This window comes from Octodon degus, unplaced genomic scaffold, assembly GCF_000260255.1.
Source record: "Octodon degus isolate 3935 unplaced genomic scaffold, OctDeg1.0 scaffold00004, whole genome shotgun sequence".
NCBI classification, from domain to species: Eukaryota; Metazoa; Chordata; class Mammalia; order Rodentia; family Octodontidae; genus Octodon; species Octodon degus.
The window spans coordinates 29,971,876-29,991,768 of NW_004524580.1; the positions used below are offsets into that span (position 1 = coordinate 29,971,876).

At 46.2% G+C, this 19,893-nt stretch overlaps 1 protein-coding gene across 11 annotated transcripts in view; it reads left to right on the forward strand.

Moving 5' to 3' along the window:
- Mybpc1 (myosin binding protein C, slow type) overlaps window positions 1-19,893 on the forward strand; it is a 75,249-nt gene that overhangs the window by 26,903 nt on the left and 28,453 nt on the right. For all 11 annotated transcript variants that reach the window (XM_023716835.1, XM_023716843.1, XM_023716856.1 and 8 more), the window contains 10 exons: window positions 716-864; window positions 965-1,082; window positions 1,975-2,026; window positions 4,100-4,156; window positions 9,656-9,822; window positions 11,829-11,961; window positions 14,495-14,619; window positions 15,468-15,573; window positions 17,398-17,564; window positions 19,031-19,193. In XM_023716835.1, the coding sequence (XP_023572603.1) occupies window positions 716-864; window positions 965-1,082; window positions 1,975-2,026; window positions 4,100-4,156; window positions 9,656-9,822; window positions 11,829-11,961; window positions 14,495-14,619; window positions 15,468-15,573; window positions 17,398-17,564; window positions 19,031-19,193 (1,237 nt within the window). The remainder of the gene's footprint in view (window positions 1-715; window positions 865-964; window positions 1,083-1,974; window positions 2,027-4,099; window positions 4,157-9,655; window positions 9,823-11,828; window positions 11,962-14,494; window positions 14,620-15,467; window positions 15,574-17,397; window positions 17,565-19,030; window positions 19,194-19,893) is intronic.

Below are 19,893 nucleotides of genomic sequence, written 5' to 3' on the forward strand. Positions count from 1 at the left end.
ATTCAGGCTGGCCTTGAACTCAGTATGTAGTCCAGGCTGGCTTCGAACTCATAGCGATCCTCCTGCCTCAGCCTCCTGAGTGCTAGGAATACAGGCATGTACCACCATGCTTAGCACAAAACTTTATTTATTTATTTGTTTATTTATTTATTTATTTTTGCGGAACCGGGGATTGAACTCACAGCCTTGTGCTTGCCAGGGAAGCACTTATTCCACTGAGCCATCTCCCCGGCCCCAGCACAAAACTTTATAAGGAATATATTGTGACCAGAGCTATCTTCGACACTTATCAATAAGCACATGGATAACTACATTCAGAGTGACTTCTTCCAGGTCTGGCACATAGACACTGAGCGTGTGACACTGAATGCAACCCTCGTGATCCTGTGAGGCTCTGGCCAGCTAGAATCTGATGTTGCGCTCTAATCAGCCACATATACAGATCAATTTAATTCAGCCACGTCCATAGGACTCCTGGTGCAACAGTAGAGACAAATCCCTGACATCTACTCGCTCTTTCTCTCTCCCGAGGATATTCCGATCCCTATCTAACAACTCCCCCGGCTGATTCCTTGTGGCTCCGCCTTGCTTTCCCCTCCTCCCTTCCCCCGCTCCCCGGAGGTGCGCAGCTGGCCCAGCATGCCTGGTGCCGGTCTGCGGCCAGCACTCCAGCTCGGTGCTCAGGGGAGCGACAGACAGCTCGTGCTGCCTGCAGGTGCGAACATCACCTTCGTGGCCAAGGTGAAGGCGGAGGATCTGCTGCGTAAGCCCACTGTCAAGTGGTTCAAGGGCAAGTGGATGGACCTGGCCAGCAAGGCAGGGAAGCACCTGCAGCTGAAGGAGACCTTCGAGCGCCAGTCGCGGGTATGGCGGGCCAGACAGACGCGCTCGCTCTCGGGGTGGCCCTGGGCGGGCCTTGCGGAGGACTTCGGCCTACAGGGCCCCTGGCTGCACTTCCTTGCAGATCTACACGTTTGAGATGCAAATCATCAAGGCCAAAGAGAACTATGCGGGCAACTACCGGTGCGAGGTGACCTACAAGGACAAGTTCGACAGCTGCTCCTTTGATCTGGAAGTGCACGGTGAGTCAGTCCTTTGGATCAGGTTTTATTTTCTCTGGTCCAGGGTCCCCTTTCTTCATCTGAGCACCCTCCAGCCCTCTCCAAGCCTCACCCGCTTCCCCTTGGAGAAAGACCTTTCATGGGTCAAGGTGCAGAAGGCCATTTAATGATATCAGATTAGGAGAGATTGCCCACAAACTTTTTAGATTTCAAAACTTAAAATAGCGCTGTTCTGATTGGGATATGCCAACAAGCCTGCTGGATCACATTGTTACAGATCATGTAAAAGTAGGATTTGGAAGATTTTATTTCTAAGAACCTCTTATTCCTTCATTTACCCTGGTCAAACATTTTTTAGAATTTCCTGTTTTGTTTTGTTTTGATTTTTTAATAACAGTATTGATTTGCAAGCCAGGTGTTTTGATGCATGCCTGTGATCCCAGCTCTCCGGAGGCTGAGGCAAGAGGATTGCAAGTCTGACCCCAACCTGGGTAATTTAGTAAGACTACATTTTTTTTAAGGGCCAGGATTATAGCTAAGTGTGAAGGTCCTCAGTTTAATCCCCAACACTGTAGAATATATACATACATCCCCACCTGACCTGGTAGACCAAAATCTCCAGCAGGATGGATGAAGAAGGTGGTGTACTTTTAAGATCCTCAAACAACTCTGATAGGCAGGCTGGTTGAACAACAACAGGACATGGTAATGCCTAAAGGCGGCCCTCCCTGCTTGGCTCTCCCTGGGAAAGGGTGAGTGATTCAGCCCTGAAGGCCCTGCCATCTCCGGGGGACAACTGTCCACCTTCACCTGACGTCCTTCTGTCTAAAGAATCCCACAGTCTGTAAAGGAACTGAACACAAACTTGTCTTGTGCCCAGGTGTTTATTTCACTGCTTTCTTTCTTTTCAAAGAATCTACTGGGACGACCCCAAACATCGACATCAGATCTGCCTTCAAGAGGAGGTAACCTGGGGAGGGGAAGCCAGGTGGCTCACGGGTGATTCGGCCGCGGAAGGTTTTCAGAATTCACTCCTTCCTTCCACACTCTGTGCTCCAAATAAGATAGCCCTCTGCAGCACCACCAAACATTCCACATGTTTAAAAGCTGGTGTTCTAGAAAAGCCATGGGCTTCATGCCCAATCAAACATGCCCAGAGACAATTTGAGAATATTCTTGTTAGAGAGGAAGGCTCGTTTTTTGCAGGTCTTATAATTGGCTTAGAAAAGTGGGCTTGCAGACTGTTGATATGCGGCTTCTTCCCTAAGTGTATCATTTTCCCACAGAATGGATAAAAGAGACATTGGAAGAGCCGCGTTTCATACAGCACCCATAAATACCATCAGAAGACATCTGTGCATGTTGCTCTTCCCCTAGAAATCACTCCTGGAGTCCCTAACCCACGTACCCAGAAAACCACAATGAAGCGGCCATGTGTTGAGGTCAGCTTCGCATAATCCTGAATTCTCCTAAATAGAAACCACTAGCAGAAAGAATACTGTAAAAAGGCAGAAGGTTGAGACCTATCTTTTTTTTCAGCTGCCAGGGATGAAAAGTCAGGAGCAAGGAAGAAAAATGAATTTTTTTCAGATTCTGGGAAACATAACTAAGCCCTTCTCGTTATGGTGCCACGTATTTGTGATGCTGTAACATAAATTCTTCACTGAGAGCAACTGTTTTCTTCTTCTGGAGACTGAATCCACATGCAGCTTTGTTGAATAAGAAAAGTTATTCCAAATTATAAAACAATAACCCACTGTTGTAAAATGATATCCATAATTATAAAGCAATGATTTAACTTTTTAATAGAGGTGTGTTTCACCTAAATTATCAATACATGAAAATGTTGTATTATGTTTTGAAGATATGGAATATTACCTGATCAACCACAGTATCTTTTTAATTTGAAAACAATGTCAGACTTTCAAATCCTATTGCTTAAGAAAGTACCGCCTTTAGCCTATGTTTAGCTTAGTAAATGCTCAGGTCTAAAATCTTTCTTGTGACATGGGCATGTGTATTTTTAGGTGAGGGAAACATCACTCTCCTTTTTTGTATTTTAAAAGACTAGAAGTTCCTTCTGAAGGGCCTCGAACACCTGCTATGAAAGAAAATCTACAAATGCATTGCTTGAGTTGAATTCTTAGGACTTAGGTTCTGTACACAGTTTTTAAACCCGCAGACTTTTTTCTTAGAAGCCATAAACTAACCCTTGTAGGGAGCGGGAAACAAATTCTTCATTAGCAAAATTAAACATGTAAGTAAATCTGCAGCCCCCTCTCAGGGTGGGCTCCGTAGCTTCTTTGTTGAGTTTCCACAAAGTCATGGCTGTGGCCACATGCCTATCTGAAGAAGCATTTCTCCGTGGAGAGCACATCTAAGAGCTGCTAGTGAAGGGTTCATAAACAATCCTGAGACAAATTTTTCATAAATACATTCTAAAAGATACTAACTGGAAAGTCAAGGGGTTGCTACTTCAAGGGCAGCTCCTTCTGAGAGAAAAGAGTGCATCTTCTAAAGCTGTGTCCGGGCCGGTTGTCTTTGTACCAACATGACCCGATGGAGCTGCTCCGGGACACAGGTGACCGCTGCATGGAAGGCTTTGTACTTATATACCTGATATGGGTACACTCTGTCCCCAACATGATCCTCCGTGAGTGACAGAGACCAGCAAAAGTCCTTTGCTTTTTACATACGTTCGTTTCGAGAGTCCCAAATTTGCAAAAACAAAGTACTTTGCGTTGCTTGGCTGAAAGGTATTTGTGTTACGCGGTCTTAACACAAATCCAAGCAGTTTTCTATATGCAATCAACAAGCCGTGTCTCTGAAACCATACAGTGGCACCAGCTCCTGTGTCTGCTTTTCCACAAGTCTATGCTCCTGAAAACTCCAGCATCACTTGTGTGAAAGGAAACAGCGTGTGTGGATCCAGGCTCTGCGCCGCAGACACGCTGCACATGCGCTCTGCGCGGTGATGGGGGAGACGGTCCTGCGTGTGTCCGCGCTAAATCCCATCTGCTTTTCTTTGTCCACGACAGCGGAGAAGGTCAAGAGGATGCAGGAGAACTTGACTTTAGTGGTCTCCTGAAACGTAGGTGAGAACCCAGCCGCAGAGGGGGGGGCGGGGGCTGCAGTCTGCTAAACGCCCCCCAAGGTCGAGTTTCAAGCGAATGTTTTTCAAGGAATTTTTGTGTTTTAAAATGTGTCTTGTTTATAAATGATAACAGAGGCCACTAAGAAAGAGAGAGAGAGAGAGAAACAGCCGCATATTAATCCGTCAATGCCTTCAGCCGGTGCTTTTTAACTTTCTTCTTAACAGATTTCATGTGTTTTTGCGTATTTTCTTAGTTGAGGATGAAGAAATTTGAAAACTGAGATGGAAGGCTTTGATGCCTAGATTCTTCAGCACTGAGCGCGTGATTCTTTAAAACTCCTATTCTTCTGCCTTTCGTGTTTGAGATCTGACTGAAAAAAATCAATTCCCCACTTTGGGTAGAACTCTGCAGAGATGTATCTATATTTTAAGCTGCAGACCTACCTTGACATGTTGTTTATGACTTACTGTATCTCATCAAATTTAAGACAATCGTGATTTGAAGACATTCCAGTATTTCACAAACCACCAAGCAGTGAGGAAGCATCCCCAAGTGCTTCTCATGACGCAGTGTTGACAAGATGCATCTTTATTTCAGAAGTGTTTGAAATGTCCCTAAAATGTACATTGTGGAAGCAGTGACATATGGTAGGAAAGTGGAACTAAATGTTTAGCATTAGTGTTCATTTATATTCCCTTGACGTTTTCTTTTGCAATAAAAAATGTGTAGAATTTCAGTAGGAATATATACCATAAGCCATTTCATAGGGTTTCTGTCTCTATTCATATGAAATCATACAGTACACCATGTATGTGCTACGTACAAAGTTACACTTAGAATTTTTTTTAACTAGGTATTTACTATAATGAAGCAATGAAAAGAAATTGATTTTTTTTTTCATGTATATGGTACAGGGTCTCACTACACAGCTCAGACTCATAGTGATCCTCCCGTTGCTCCTCCCCAGCACTGGGGCCGCAGGCATGCACCACCACGCCCAGTCTTGGTGGCTGGCTCGGCATGCCCGCAGCCAGGCTGGCGCTGCATGTGGCACCAGGGATTGAACCCCAGTCCTTGTGCTTACCAAGCAGGTGCTTCAACCGCTGAGCTATCACTCCAGCCCAATTCTCCTGCAATAATTTGCTCAAGCAGTTGTTCTAGTGCACAAAGTCATACTATGTGACAGGAGGACAAGAAATCCAGGAAAGGAAGAACATGCTTGTGTGGGGAAGGAAAGGCATAATTAAATAAGTTGCATAATTAGTAGCGTTGCGATGCTGATGCCTGCTTCTGTATCTGTATATTTAGCCACAATATGTCCTCCCTGAGACTTGCTTCCCACACTGGTAAAAGCAAAGCATAAATGTGACTTCACAGAGTCATTATAAGAACTAGCTATGAAAGGACAGGCTCCTGTGGGGGCAAATAAACATGAGCTTCAGCTCGGAAAACCTTCCATCCCTCAATGCGTTCACGTTGCTATTCAGAGGGAGACAAACACACACATGGTGCAGCGGATTATCTAGGGCCTTCGTCTGATTAAGAGGAAACAGGAGCAGAAACTAAACAGGCTGGTATTTCCAATAGTTTCAGAATAAGAGAAATCTAGTGCTATAGTCAAAATGACTAAGGAAAAAAGTTCAGAGACCAACTGCCCTTTCTTCAGTTTTCATTGTCTTTACATCCTCAACTTAAGATCATTGAATTGCTGTTAACATAAGGCTACGGCCATTTAATGAGCACTAACCCGCTCACCGCTCTAGGTGCCATGCGTGTTCCTTCTAACTTGTGAATTGCATGGGTTTTCCTCATGGTAAAGCCACATGGCCACCATTTCTACTTCTCCCAGTGTGTGTAGCAAACTCTCCATCGATAAGTATCATTATTACCAACATTTCTGTATAAGAACATAAGCTGATCAAAGCAGCTTATTCAAACACACGTAGGTAAATCAGGGGAAGCCTTTGGGCAGGATTCTGTCATAGGATCAGGCTTACATAAATATTTGAAAGTCTTACCCTACATAAAATTTCTATAAACACTTTACAGTCCACTAGGATTGTCAAGTTATAGAAATTTTGATGTAGATGGACGTGCTGTGAATGATACACAGGTCTAGCCCATTATGGAAAGGAGTCAGAAATTTATATATTTCTCCTCACTGTATTTTAGTATAGGCATGAAGAAAGGGTTGGGTCAAGCTACTGTGGTAAGTAAAGACATGCTCTCGTGAGTTAAGGAGCTGCTGCCGGGGACAGAATGGACTGCACATAGCCGTACAAAATGAATGCTTGTCTCTGCAATTTGGGATACAGTTAAGTGATAGAGACAAAAAGGGAACAAGCAGGAGGTTATTGGTAATCCCACTGGGCGTGTAATGGGCAGGTGGCGTACAGCTCAGTGCTCACTGAAGACCGGTGAGGATGATTGGTTTTATGAATCTAACAACAAAGCGGACTCAGGACAGTGACGATCCTTATTACTGGTTTCCTTATATCCTTGGGTCTTGTCATGCCTCCGTGTTTGACTTGTCCTCCTTTTATTTATGTAAGTTATACCTGATTTGATATCTTTAAATTTTTTTTTACCAGTGTCAGGAGGCTACTTGAAATGTGTATGTAGATCTTCTTGATTAAAATACAAATTTAGTGAGACTCTTTCTCAAAAAGCAAATAAAATTCAAAGCACAATCTGGAATGACATAATTTTAAGGTGCAGGGACTATATTTAAGCTAAAATGTAAGAAAAATAAAGCATTAATAGTTGGAGGAAGTCCCCACAGAGAACGTACACAATGTACATACCTAACCACTTCAGCTGTAGTTCTCCAAGGCTTCCTATTAAAATATTTTTAAGGGGCTGGTGAGATGGCTCAGTGGTCTAAAGCACCTACTTAGAACAAGCTAAGCCAAGCAAAGCACAGGGACCTTGGTTCAATCCCCCAGCACCACATGCCAGCCCGCCCGCCCCCTGGTGGGCTGAGCTGGCCACACACAAAAAATAAATAAATAAATAAAATAATTTAAAAAAATATATATTTTTTTAAAATAGCTGGGCATGGTGGCGCGTACCTGTAACCCCAGCACATCGGGATACTGAGACAGGAGGATCACAAGTTTGAGCCCAGCCTGGGCAGTTTAGCAAACTAGCAAGACCCTGTCTCAAATTTTATTTTATTTTTTTAAAAAAAAAGAAATTGGGATATAAATCGGTGCAAAGGTCCTGGGTTCAATCCCCGTTGTCACTAAATAAATCATTTTTAATATGGATTTGAAATGTAGACTGGTTTTAATCAGCAGATCTAGCAGAGTATGGATATTCCAATTTCAGGACTTTTCTTCTTTGGTGTTTCAGTGTCCCGCGCTAACAGAGGCTGTTTTCATGCCTGCACCTGCGGGGGTAGGGGCACTTTTCTGGCAAGGTCAGTGCCCCTCTCCATGGGCACGATGGCCCTCGCTTCCTTCCCTTAAGACAGTGGCCTCCGTGATCTCTGACTTCTGTAGGCAAACAGCTTTACACGATGATGTGAAATGGAAGTCAGATATTCAGACTTCATCCTGGCCCCTAGCTGCTGGTACCGTGTTCTCCGCACCCCCATACGCATCCCCTGGGACTCAGCCCAGTATTCGGCCCTCCAAGTACTTAGAAGCATAAGGAAGAAACTCTGAAACCTGGGGCAGAACTGTGTCCCCAGCCACCACCACCACCACCGAGCATGACCCCTGAGCCATGCCATGAGAAACCCCTGGGGCCACCCACAGCACACTGCGACCCAGGTCATTTGCAGGGAGCAGTCATGGCTGCCTCCAAATGATCCTGGGGAGAGCAGACAGCGAAGCCAAACAAAAGAAGAAAATCATTTTATAGTACGTTTTGCATGATATTGGGCCCTCTTCCTGAAGTATCACTCCTCAGCTACTCCCATTTCCTCTTGTGGTGGTAAAACAAGGGGAAGTAAGGGTTTCTTAAACCTGACGTGCTCTCTTTTTCTTTTCTTTAACTGGGAATCAAACTCATGACGTTTGCCAGGCAGACGCTGTGTCACTGAGCTATAACCCCAGCCCTGATACGCTCTTGAATCATATGTGTTCTTCAAACGCTCTCTACATTCTTTAGCCTGTGATCGGAATTTGGAATTCTAATTTCACTAACTGCCCTAAGAAGTTACTTTCTCTTTGTGCTTAGACCCTTAAGCCATTTGCTTTATAGTTTAATGTTTATGTTTATAATTAATCTCAACCTGCTCCCCCAAATATGTTAAAATAAAATAGGAGAGAATGTTTGACCTGACTCTTCTTTTTCTCTATCAATTTAGAAAAACAATTTTCTTTTTTTGAACATAAATTTTAAAAAATTTTGCATTTATTTATTTCATTGGCACAGGGTCTCACTATGCAGCTTGGACTCATAGTGATCCTCCTGTCTCAGCCTCCCCAGCTCTGGGATGACAGGCGTGTGCTTCCACACCAGGTTCTGGGTCCCATGTGGCATTCTGGTGTGTGGTACTGGCCACGCACTTAGACCACTGAGCTATCTCCCCAGTTCCAATTTTCTTTAAAAGTGTCTGTATCCACAAAATATGAAAAAAATTGAAATATGGTAGTTTCAACTTTTAATATGAAACCTACCTCAATATCTCCCCAGCCCCTCCTTTCATTCTTAATCCACTTTGCAAAGTGAATTCAAGTATCCTTACCCTAGGTGACAGTGGTTCCTAAGCTTAGTATCTCAAGAATCTCATCTTCAATTACTCTTTTCTTTTTTTAAAAAAATTATGTATTTAGCACAGGGTCTCAGTACACAGATTGGACTCATAGTGATTCTCCTGTTTTCAGCCTCCCAAGTGCTGGGATTACAGGTACGCACCACCACGCCCAATCTCAACTGCAGTCTCAGTGCACCCCAGGGGCAGGGCCAGCATGGCACACTGGGGTTTGAACCCCAGCCGCTGCACTTTGCCTAACTAGGCGCTTTAGTCCACTGAGCTATCTGGTCAGCCCTCATCTACAATTGCTCTTGAATATTGACCATGAATGACGCTTCCTGGTATCCTCTCCCCCACTGCAATTGTTTTGTATTTTTAATTTTATGTATTTGGTATAGGGTCTCACCACACAACTCAGAATTGTAGTGATCCTCCTGTCTCAGTGTCCCCAGCGCTGGGATTACAGGCGTGCGCCACCATTCCCATTTCTGGTGGCTAGCTCAGAGTGTCTAGGTTTCCAGACCTGGTGTGGCATGAGGTGCTGGGGATCGAACCCTGGTCCCTGCGTCTGCCTAAGCAGGCACTTTAAACCACTGAGCTATCTGGCAGGCCCTCATACTTGATCTTGTAACTGGATGTTTCCCAAAACTTCAAGCTAGGCGATTCCACTTGCTTGGTGCCTTCTGAGGGCTTTCACCGGAACTTTTAACCCAGCCATAAATCCAAATCATATCCTGACCTTGCTTGCCCTTGGGCCAAGGCAGCTACTAACCTAGACTGCTTCTGCCGGGCAGGGAGGTGAAACAGCAGGAGGAGGAGCCCGAGATAGACGTCTGGGAACTGCTGAAGAACGCAAACCCCAATGAGTACGAGAAGATCGCCTTCCAGTACGGCATCACCGACCTGAGGGGGATGCTCAAGCGGCTGAAGCGCATGCGCAGGGTGGAGAAGAAGAGCGCAGGTGAGAGCGGGGCGCGCCAGGTGTAAGTGGGGCGGGCCAGGTGTGTCCCAGCTGCGCTTCCACTGTCTCGCAGCTGGCCTGGGTGGTTCTGGGTTGCGGTGCAGGCTACCTGGAGCTTCAGATGGAGTCGCTGTTGGTGTACACGTCACAGGCCGCTAGGAAGCTTTCCCACCTTCCTCTGAAACTCTTGATTCTTAGCGAGGCCAAGGAGATCTCGAGTCTCTGTTTTAGCACCTTATTCTTCCACCCATTAGGCCTGGGGACTTCTGCTTTCCCAGGCAACTTGGCTTCTCCCTGGAATCTGAAGTGGATGTCCTTGGTTGTGGTCCTCAGAATCCTCTCATAGTGGAAAAGGAGAGAAAAGGAAATGCGTTCTGAGTCCGTCGTCCACTCTTCCGAGTTTCCTGGATAGGCGTGGCGTGCAGGCCTGTAATCCCAGCACTTGGGAGGCTGAGGCACGGGGATCGCTGTGAGCTCAAGGCCAGCCTGAACTACACAGTGAGACCGTATCTCAAAAAAGTAAAAATCTAAACAATGACGACGATGACAAAACAAGTTTCCTGGGCTAGGTCCTTGTGGGCTACTACTTTGAGTACATGAGATTAGGTGTCAGTGCTGTTATTGTTGACTATTTTGCCACCACATGCACAGAATTGAAAAACTCACTGCTGCTTCTTTGAAGTCTGCTGTTTCTAAACTTCTCACTGCCCCAGAGCTCCGAAAGTTACGTTCTGAGAAAGCGTGGGCTTGAACGCTGTGTGAGAGCCCGCGGACACTTTTCCTCCCAGCTGACCTCTTGGTCCTTACCAGCTCTGAATACATGACTTTTTTTAAAAAACTAATATTCATTTTTATTTTGTTAAGCTGTGAGTAAAGGAGGCTGTTCAGTCAACAGAATAAAAGGTCAGGAGGACAGAGCTGCAAACATGAAACCTGGCGCACTTCACGGTCGCAAAATATATACAGTATTTTTCAAACAGCCTATGTGATAATTGTTATCATAAGATAAGAAATATTAAATTTAAAGAAACTAGTTACTTCTATTTAGGGACCTGCAAAGAAACTTTTTTTTTTTTTTAATTACTGTGTTCTGTGTTACTTAAAGTGTTTGGGAATCCTGAGTTCACACATAACTAGGAGGCAAAGGGTGTTTTTTAAAATCTCACTATCTGGGCATGTTTCCACTGCACAAAGCTCTGGTAAATCTAACACTACTTCAGTTAGTCAAAGGCATGCAAGTTAATGTTACAAATCACTGAATTTATCTCATAAATTCTATGGCTTAAAAAAACTGTGACATAGAAAGCGGAAAAAAAAAAAAAAGTGCCAGTAACCTTAATCCTAGAGAAAAATCCTGGTTGTTTTTTTTTTGTTTGTTTGTTTCTTTGTTTTTTGTCTCTTTGAGACAAGGTCTCACTATGCAGTTCAGGCTGGCCTTGAACTCACTTTGTAGCCCAGGCTGGTCTTGAACTCATGATGATCCTCCTGCCTCAGCCTCCCAAGTGCTGGGATTACAGATGTGCACCACCACACCTGGCAAGAATTGTGTTCTCAAAGTTCAATTTCATTCAGATTTTTTCTATGTGAATCCCTACAGAGATCATTTTAAGTGTTGCCACAACATTATGTTTCTTTCAAAAGTATGTGAACTTTTTTACATTTTAAAACTCTCTTTTTGAATTTAAGTCAACATAGAATTATAAGATATAAAGAATAAATTGCAAGTTTCCTCATTTTTTTCTTCTGCAAGACTCATTTTTTCATAATTTTTTTTTTTTTGAGGCAGGGTCTCACTCTGCAGTTGAGGCTGACCTTGGACTCACTATATAGCCCAGGCTGGCCTCCAACTGGTGGGGTCCTCCTGCCCCAGCCTCTCCAGGGCTGGGGTACAGATGTGCACCACCACATCTAGAATTTTTCATTTGCTTTTGCATTCACATAGGCTATTTAAACTCACAGTATGTGAACACACACATTGACATACTCTTACTTTTTCTGTCTACCAGCTTTTGCAAAAATTCTTGATCCCGCATATCAAGTTGATAAAGGAGGCAAAGTAAGGTTTGTGGTGGAACTGGCAGATCCGAAGCTGGAAGTGAAGTGGTATAAAAACGGGCAAGAAATTCGACCCAGCACCAAGTAAGTGGGCGCTGCAACTCATCAGTTTTAAATCTAAACAAGTCGAACAGTAGTTTGACTCACTTTTCTGGACACTTTTAGTTGCGTCTTTGTAACACACAGCGCTAGGAGAGGAGGTCTTTCTTCATACCAAGTTTCTGTCTCCTTTCATATATTCTGAAACTATCGAAAGTTGTATAGGGGCTGGTGAGATGGCTCAGTGGTCTAAAGCACCTACTTGGAACAAGCTTGGCAAAGCACAGGGACCACGGTTCAATCCCCCAGCACCCCATGCCAGCCCGCCCGGCCCCCTGGTGGGCTGAACTGGCCACACACATACACACACACACACACACACGAAAGAAAGAAAGTTGTATAAACTAAGCTTGGTTACTTCTGGTGATTCCAAATTATGATTTTGTGCCACTAGGTTGTACTCTGTTAACTATTTTAAAGCATTTGCTACATTTCTCTCAATTTTTAAAATAGAACTTTAAAATTTTGTGGTGTCAGGGCTGGAGATATAGCTCAGTAGCAAAATGCCTGCCTGGCAAGCACAAGGTCCTGAGTTTGGTTCCTGGTACCAAAAAAAAATTTTTTTTTAATTAAAAATTTGAGGTACACACTTGATATGCCAGCTGAGAGTCAAATGTCACAGGGAGGCCACTTTCGTTTCTCCAGGTTAGCATCCGTGCTTGACGCTGCCGCCTCCCTTTGTGTCCATGGCGGGTGCCGCATCTGGGCTGACAGAGCCGGCCCCTGCGACTGGACCAAAGCCCTGTTTTACTTTTGCTTGGCTCCCTCCCAGGGGAAGGAGATTAGCTAATCCCCGGGGCTGCTGCTATCTCTGGCCTCTTATGCAACTACTTTCCAGAGATCCTCCTCAGCCCGGGAGATTTTCAACTCCCGTATATTTTTTTAAGTTAACAAGAGCCACGTGTACCTCGATGAGCAACTTTAATCCTGGAAATTTGTCACTTCAGGGTACAATGAGGTGGTTTCCAGTTTCTCCGCCTGGCTGTACCAGCAGAGTGGCTTTGTGCTGAGGGTGCCTGTTTATACCTGGCGCAGACACCTCTTGACCGGGGCCTGGCTGGACGCAAGCACACCGTTAACTGGCTGGCTTTGTCTAGAAAACGTTGGAATATTTTGTTCTTAAAGTCTTCAGTTGGAGAAGTTCCCAAGACAAATTTTGTTCTGGTCTGTTATAGAGCTCTCACGTGCTCCTTTGTAACCCAGGCCCGGGGTCACGAAGTTCAGGGTCTTGCTAACATCTCTGTTTTGGTTTCTAAATACTCAAAGACTGTCTTACTATATAGTAACTGTTACGTGATACAGCATCAGTTCTTCAGTTCATTTATGAGATCATCACATAAGGTAGAATTATATTAGCAGCAAAGATATTGTGTGTGTGTGTGTGTGTGTGTGTGTGTGTATTTGGTCCAGGGTCTCACTATGCAGCTCAGACTCAGTGATCCTCCTGTTTTCAGCCTCCCCAGCACTGGGATTACAGGCATGCACCACCATGCCTGATTTCAACAGCTGGCTCAGCTTGCCTGGGGTGGGGCCAGCGTGGCACGTGGTGCCAGCGAGGGAACCCCAGTTTCTGTATTGCCTAAGCAGGCACTTAGTCCACTAAGCTATCTTGCCGCTCTATATATATTTTTTGAGACAAGGTCTCAAAAGGCTGCTTTGAACTCACAGTGATCCTCCTGCCTCAGCCTCCCGAGTGCTGGGATTATAAGCCTGTGCTACCGTGGCAGGCCTTATCACTTAAACTGAATGCTAGATTCTTGTCTGTGAGCCAACCAGGGCTTGGGAGACAGACTCTGCACATCTAACGATTCTGACCTCCCTGCTTTTCATACTAGAGTCTCCAATTATGGTGACCAAGCAGCTGGAAGACACAAAATTTATTGTGTCACTGGGCTAAGCAATAAATGGGGTATACATCAATAAATAAGATTAAATACCCCCATAAATTACATAATTTGATCATTTTAAAAATATAGGGTTAAACTCTCTCTGGCAATCTCAACCAACCTTGTTTTCCATCAGAAGGTAAAATAAAATAGCAAGCATGTGGTAATCGGTTTATATTTTATTTTATTATTTTTTAAATTTTTATTTATTTGTGTGTGTGTGTGTGTGTGTGTGTGTGGCCAGCTCAGACCACCAGGGGGCGGGGCTGGCTGGCATGGGGTGCTGGGGGATTGAACCGCGGTCCCTATGCTTTGCTAAGCTTGTTCTAAGTAGGTGCTTTAGACCACTGAGCTGTCTCACCAACCCCAATTGGTTTATATTTTAAATAAAAACTTCATACTGATAAAAGAACGGGAACTAGAAAGTATATATAAACAAGTCTACCATATATTACAAAGATGAAAATTGGGTTTTGTTTGACATTGAGCTCTACAAGCATATTATATAAGTAGAAGATGAAATTTCGACCCCTTCGGTTCAAATATTACCAAAGGGCAAGTCAGCTTTGCGGGCAGCAAAGAAGAGGATGCGACCCAGTTCATGGACTCTCCTTATCCTCTCTTGGAAACAGGTACATTTTTGAGCACAAAGGCTGCGAGCGCATCATGTTTATCAACAACTGCTCCCTGACGGACGACTCCGAGTACTATGTGACGGCCGGCGACGAGAAGTGCTCCACCGAGCTCTTCGTGCGAGGTGAGCCCGTCTCCGCCCGGCCCCGCGGTGGGCTGGCCAGCCTGGGGCTCGGCCTTGCACCCGGCTTGGAGCGGAGCATGAGGACCGAGGGCGGGGAATGAAGGCCGCCCGGTGGTTTAGCTGAGCCCCGCGCGGTGGTGCCGCGGTTGTCCCAGCGGCGCTTCTGCAGCTTCCCGGGGAGGCGCGCGGGTCACACACTGCGCCGATCCCAGGCGCGTTCTCGGCGAAGGAAGCGGCTGCCGTGCGTGGACTTTCTGAGTTATTTGCTGCGACATCTCGGTGATAAGGCCTGTGGTGGTCTGTTTAGTGAGCCCCAGAGCCATGCTGTTTATGAAGACAGTCTTTGAGTGTTTGGAAATCAGGACGCAGATGTCAGTAAGATAATGAAATCAGTGATGCGTGGTCTGGATTATGAAAAGTATTAGGAGTACTAGGAGGGGTCACGATGCCGCATGTCCCTCGGCTTCGTCCCAGAGCCCTCTGATCGCAGACCACGCTGGGGTCTCCGCCGGCCACGCCGCATCCAACAGCCGCTGCGAGCGCTCCGTGGCGTCTGCGCACCTGCTGCCTGCTCTGCTGCTGGCCTGAGGACGGAATCGCGTGCAGATTTGCCTCTGCTCTCCAGAGCCCCGGCGGGCTCAGCTCGGAGAGTTCTGTGAAGACTCAGAGAACCTCCCAGAATCGCCAGGTGTTTGTTTTGCCAAACACAGGCATTTAAAAAAAAAAAAATCTTTATAAAAATCCAAGCCTCATTCTTTCTTTTCTTTTGTATTTTAGTGAGGGTCTACAGGATCTCACTAGGTAGTTCGGACTCTTAGTGATTCTGACCTCCCTGCTTTTCATGCTAGAGCCTCCAATTATGGTGACCAAGCAGCTGGAAGACATGAACGCTTACTGCGGGGAGAGAGTGGAGCTAGAGTGTGAGGTGTCCGAGGACGACGCCAACGTAAAATGGTGAGCCGCCGTCCAGAGGTCTGCCCATTATTAATAGGCTTCTGTCCATTGAAGTACCTTCCTAGTTGATAGCATAAGAAATACAAATAGCTTTTAAATATGTGAAAAAAACCAGAACCTTGCCAGGTGTGGTGGTGCACACTTATAATGCCAGCACCCAGGAGGCTGAGGCAGGACGATCACCACAAGGAGGACAGCCTGTATTACATAGTGAAACCGTGTCTCAAAAAAAAAATCTGAACCTTGGGCTGGTGAGATGGCTCAGTGGTCTAAAGCACCTACTTAGAACAAACTAAGCTAAGCAAAGTACAGGGACCGCGGTTCAATCCCCAGCACCACATGCCAGCCCACCCCGCCCCCTGGTGGGCTGAGCTGGCCACACACACACTAAATAAATAAATAAATAAATAAATAAATAAAAATTAAAAAAAAAAAATCTGAACCTCACCCATGTGAGTAGAGATACTAATTAAAACTTTACTATGGCCTAAGGGTGATGGCACACACCTATAATCCCAGCAAGGGGCCAGGGCTAAGGTAGGAGGATTGCCGTGTGACCCTGGTCTACAAAGTGAGCTCAAGACCACCCTGAACTGCGTAGTAAGACTCTCTCTAAAAGACAAAAACAAACAACTGTAACAGCTATACTATGACTGGGGCCCTTTTCACCTGTAAGACTGAAAACAGGCCCAGAAACCTATGCTGGGAAAGATGCAGAAGGCAAGTTCTTATTCAAAATGGTGGCTCTGGTTATCCAGATCTGAGACTCCACAGCCCTGGACGATGTCAGTCTCTAGGTCTCTGTGCTTCCTGGTAATGTACAGGGAAAACATATCTGTGTAGTTTTCATTTAGAGCTTCACCACTTTATTGTTAGAATACTCTGGAAAAATATTCCAGGCTAAGAATCACCAAGCGCTCATAAAAAATTATGAAGACCGAGGGCTGGGGATTTGGCTTGGTGGCAGAACACATGCCTAGCATGTGTGAAGCGCTGGCTCCCAGTCCCAGGCAAGTTAATAAATAAGCAAACAAGTAAATTCATTAATTAAAGCTTTCTTGTTTGGGGGTGGGGGAGGAATGTTTTCTAACATGTTCTCTCTTAAAATTATAAAATAGCTGACTCAAAACCTTAGAGTGCAATGTCATGTTAAGAAGTCTAGTCCACTAACAAGACATAGTGCAGCCTAATATCTCAGCATCCAAGAGGCTGAGGCAGGAGGATCACCACAACTCCAAGGCCAACATGGCCCATGTTGAGTTCAAGGCCAACCTGGACTACATACTGAGGCCTTATCTCAAACAAACAAGCAAATGATAACAATAAAAATCCAGTAAATTATACAGTGGGGGGGGGGACTGTAGCATTTAGTACAGAGTGGACTGTTCACGCAAGCCTAGAATCAAAGCTATCTTTAAAATGTGTCACGAAAAAAAAAATGTGTCACGACTGGCAGGGGGCATGGCTCAGTGGCAGAGTTTTTGCCTTATGTGCACAAGGCCCTGGGTTCAATCCCAGCAACACACTACATAAATAAATAAATTGTATCATGAGCCCTGAAGAGGGTATTGGACCCTCTCAGCAAGTGTGACCTAGTGCTCATAAGTGACAAGAGATGGCCTGTTTCCCTCTACTGTAATTTTCTCCACCACTCTTGCCATAGTAGGACTATATGGATCGTGAAGTGACTGCTGCACTCATTCTCATGTGTCTGGGGTCTGCCAGAAGCCAGGCGCGGCTGGGATGAAGCAGTGGATGTGGCCAGAGAGCTTCCCCCCCAAAGGCCGCATCGTAAGACACTTTCCATAATCCATGTTCACTCAGGTTTAAGAACGGTGAAGAGATCTTCCCCGGCCCCAAATCAAGATACAAAATCAAAGTGGAGGGCAAGAAGCACACCCTGATCATAGAAGGGGCCACCAAGGCCGACAGTGCGGAGTACTCGGTCATGACCACGGGCGGCCAGTCCTCCGCTAAGCTCAGCGTTGACCGTGAGTGACATCCATTTAGGTGTAAACCAGCCCCAGACCGTGAGGAGTCAGTCAGCCTGCTTGGGGGACAGTTGGGCCTGTGTGAGCTCTACACGGAGCATTTCTAAATATGCGCGATTGGATTCCATTCTGGTGGGGTGCTTGTGTCAGATGCGTCAGGATTTCTGAGAAAAGACAACAACTCGATTTAGTGGCAGAGCAGCAACTCCAGGAAGGAAGCATAGACATCACCGGCTAGGGAGGCTACTGCGAGGCTGCAATCACAAGACCGTAAAATAGACAGTCGATGCCCAGGCGGCACAGCAAAGCTTCCGAGGTTTGCTTGCTGCACAGGGGAGCTTACCGACTGCTCCGCACATCGACACCCAGCGGTCTTCAGTGGCCCTGCGTGAGGAGAAGGTCATGTTCCCTGTGGGAAACCGGTTAGGAGCACCGAGGACGCGTGGCAGGGAGCCTGTTCGTAGGTTCCAGAGAATTCGAAACTCGTGAGCTCTCCCAAACGCCCTCTAACAGGAGACAGAACTGGTCCCAGTTTGCTATGGAAATTGAAAGTGGTGGCACAGCCGTGTGACCCCAGAACTTGGGAGGCTGAGGCGGGAGGAGCACAGTGAGCTTCAGGCCAACTTAGGCTACACACCGAGACCCCGTCTCAAAACCGTGGGAGCCACACGCGCAGGGTGGACGCCTTGCTTCCTGACTTCTGCGGTGGCCCAGCTGAGGTCTCTATGTTCATCGCCGACTCAGAAGCAGCCTCAGCACACTGTCGGCACTGGGTGGGACTGTGCACATTTTAGCTCCAGCCAGAAGGTTTCTCAAACACAGGCAGACGCTCAGCTGCTCCTTGTACCCACTTAAAGCAATCTTCATTCCTTCTGCTCTCGGGGAAGTTCCCCATTTCTGAAAACCATCATGCCGTGCCAGGTCATGTGATAAAAACCACGGGGTTTGTGGAAGAATGGGATTATGGGCCCAACACTCAAAGATCTTTGTCAGTTACATGTTCTCAAAAAAATCTCTTGGGGTTGGCACAGTAGCTCAGCGGACTAAGCACCTGCTTAGGCAAGCACAGGAACCAGGGCTCAATCCCCGGGACCACCTGCCAAGCTGGCCCTGCCCTGGGAGCACTCAATGGGCCACCAAGACTGGGCATGGTGGTGCACGCCTGCAACCCCAGTGCTGGGGAGGCTGAAAACAGGAATATCATCACGAATCCAAGATGTATAGTGAGACCCTGCACCAAACACATTTAAAAAAAAAAAAAAAAACTCATGAAAAACTTGTCTGGTCCAATCAGCTGGGTGCAGGTTACTGAGTTGAGCCATTTCTCCTGAGGCCCAGAATCGGGTATCTGTGTGTCTAAAATCAGATTTATGCTGTAGCAGTCACGTTTGTAGCAAAACACCATAGCAGAAGTGCCGGTGCCTTATGCCGTGTCCTGGCCCTGGTGACACCTTGTGTTTCCACAGTGAAGCCTCTGAAGGTCTTGACGCCTCTGACTGACCAGACTGTAAAACTTGGCAAAGAAATATGTTTGAAGTGTGAGATCTCCGAACATGTGCCCGGGAAGTGGACGAAAAATGGGCTGCCTGTGCAGGAAAGTGACCGTCTCAAGGTCGTCCACAAAGGACGGTAAGTGAGCGGCTGGCTCGCGGCCACAGACTGCTTCCTGGAGGCAGCATCGTCTCCTTTTGCTAGGAGGTCGCTGCAGGGCGCTGACCTGTCTGTGGCTCTTTGCTTCCTGTGGTCTCCCATCACACCACACCTACCACACCCCCTCGGAGCCCTGGACCCCCACCCTGCACGGTGGGGCCGGGGGTGTCTGAAACCCTGGCTGGTTTCACTGCCACCGGATATGCGAGTAGAGGATGATGCTGGTCTGGCGGAGTACCTGGGTGAATGTACTGACTGTCCCTACCCAGTGTGACATAGGATTTCTTGGAGACATTGATTTGGACTGAGCCTCTCAATCAGGCCCGCAGACCCGTCCAAAAAGGAGGTGCCCCTGCGAAGTTTCCACACCGCCTGCCCAGTTGTTTACTTGATTGCTTCTAGTATTTATTTATTTATTTATTTATTTAGTTAGTTATTTATTTTTTCTTTGAGTTAAGGTTTCATTATACAGTTTAGGCTGGCCCTGAACTCACTTTGTAACCCAGGCTGGTCTTGAATTGTTTTAGCCTGTGAGTGCTGCGATGACAGGTGTGTACCACCACACCCAGCTATTTAAAAAAACCACCTGGGGGGGCTGGAGAGATGGCTCAGTGGTCTAAAGCACCTACTTAGAACAAGCTTAGCAAAGCATCAGGGACCGCGGTTCGATCCCCCAGCA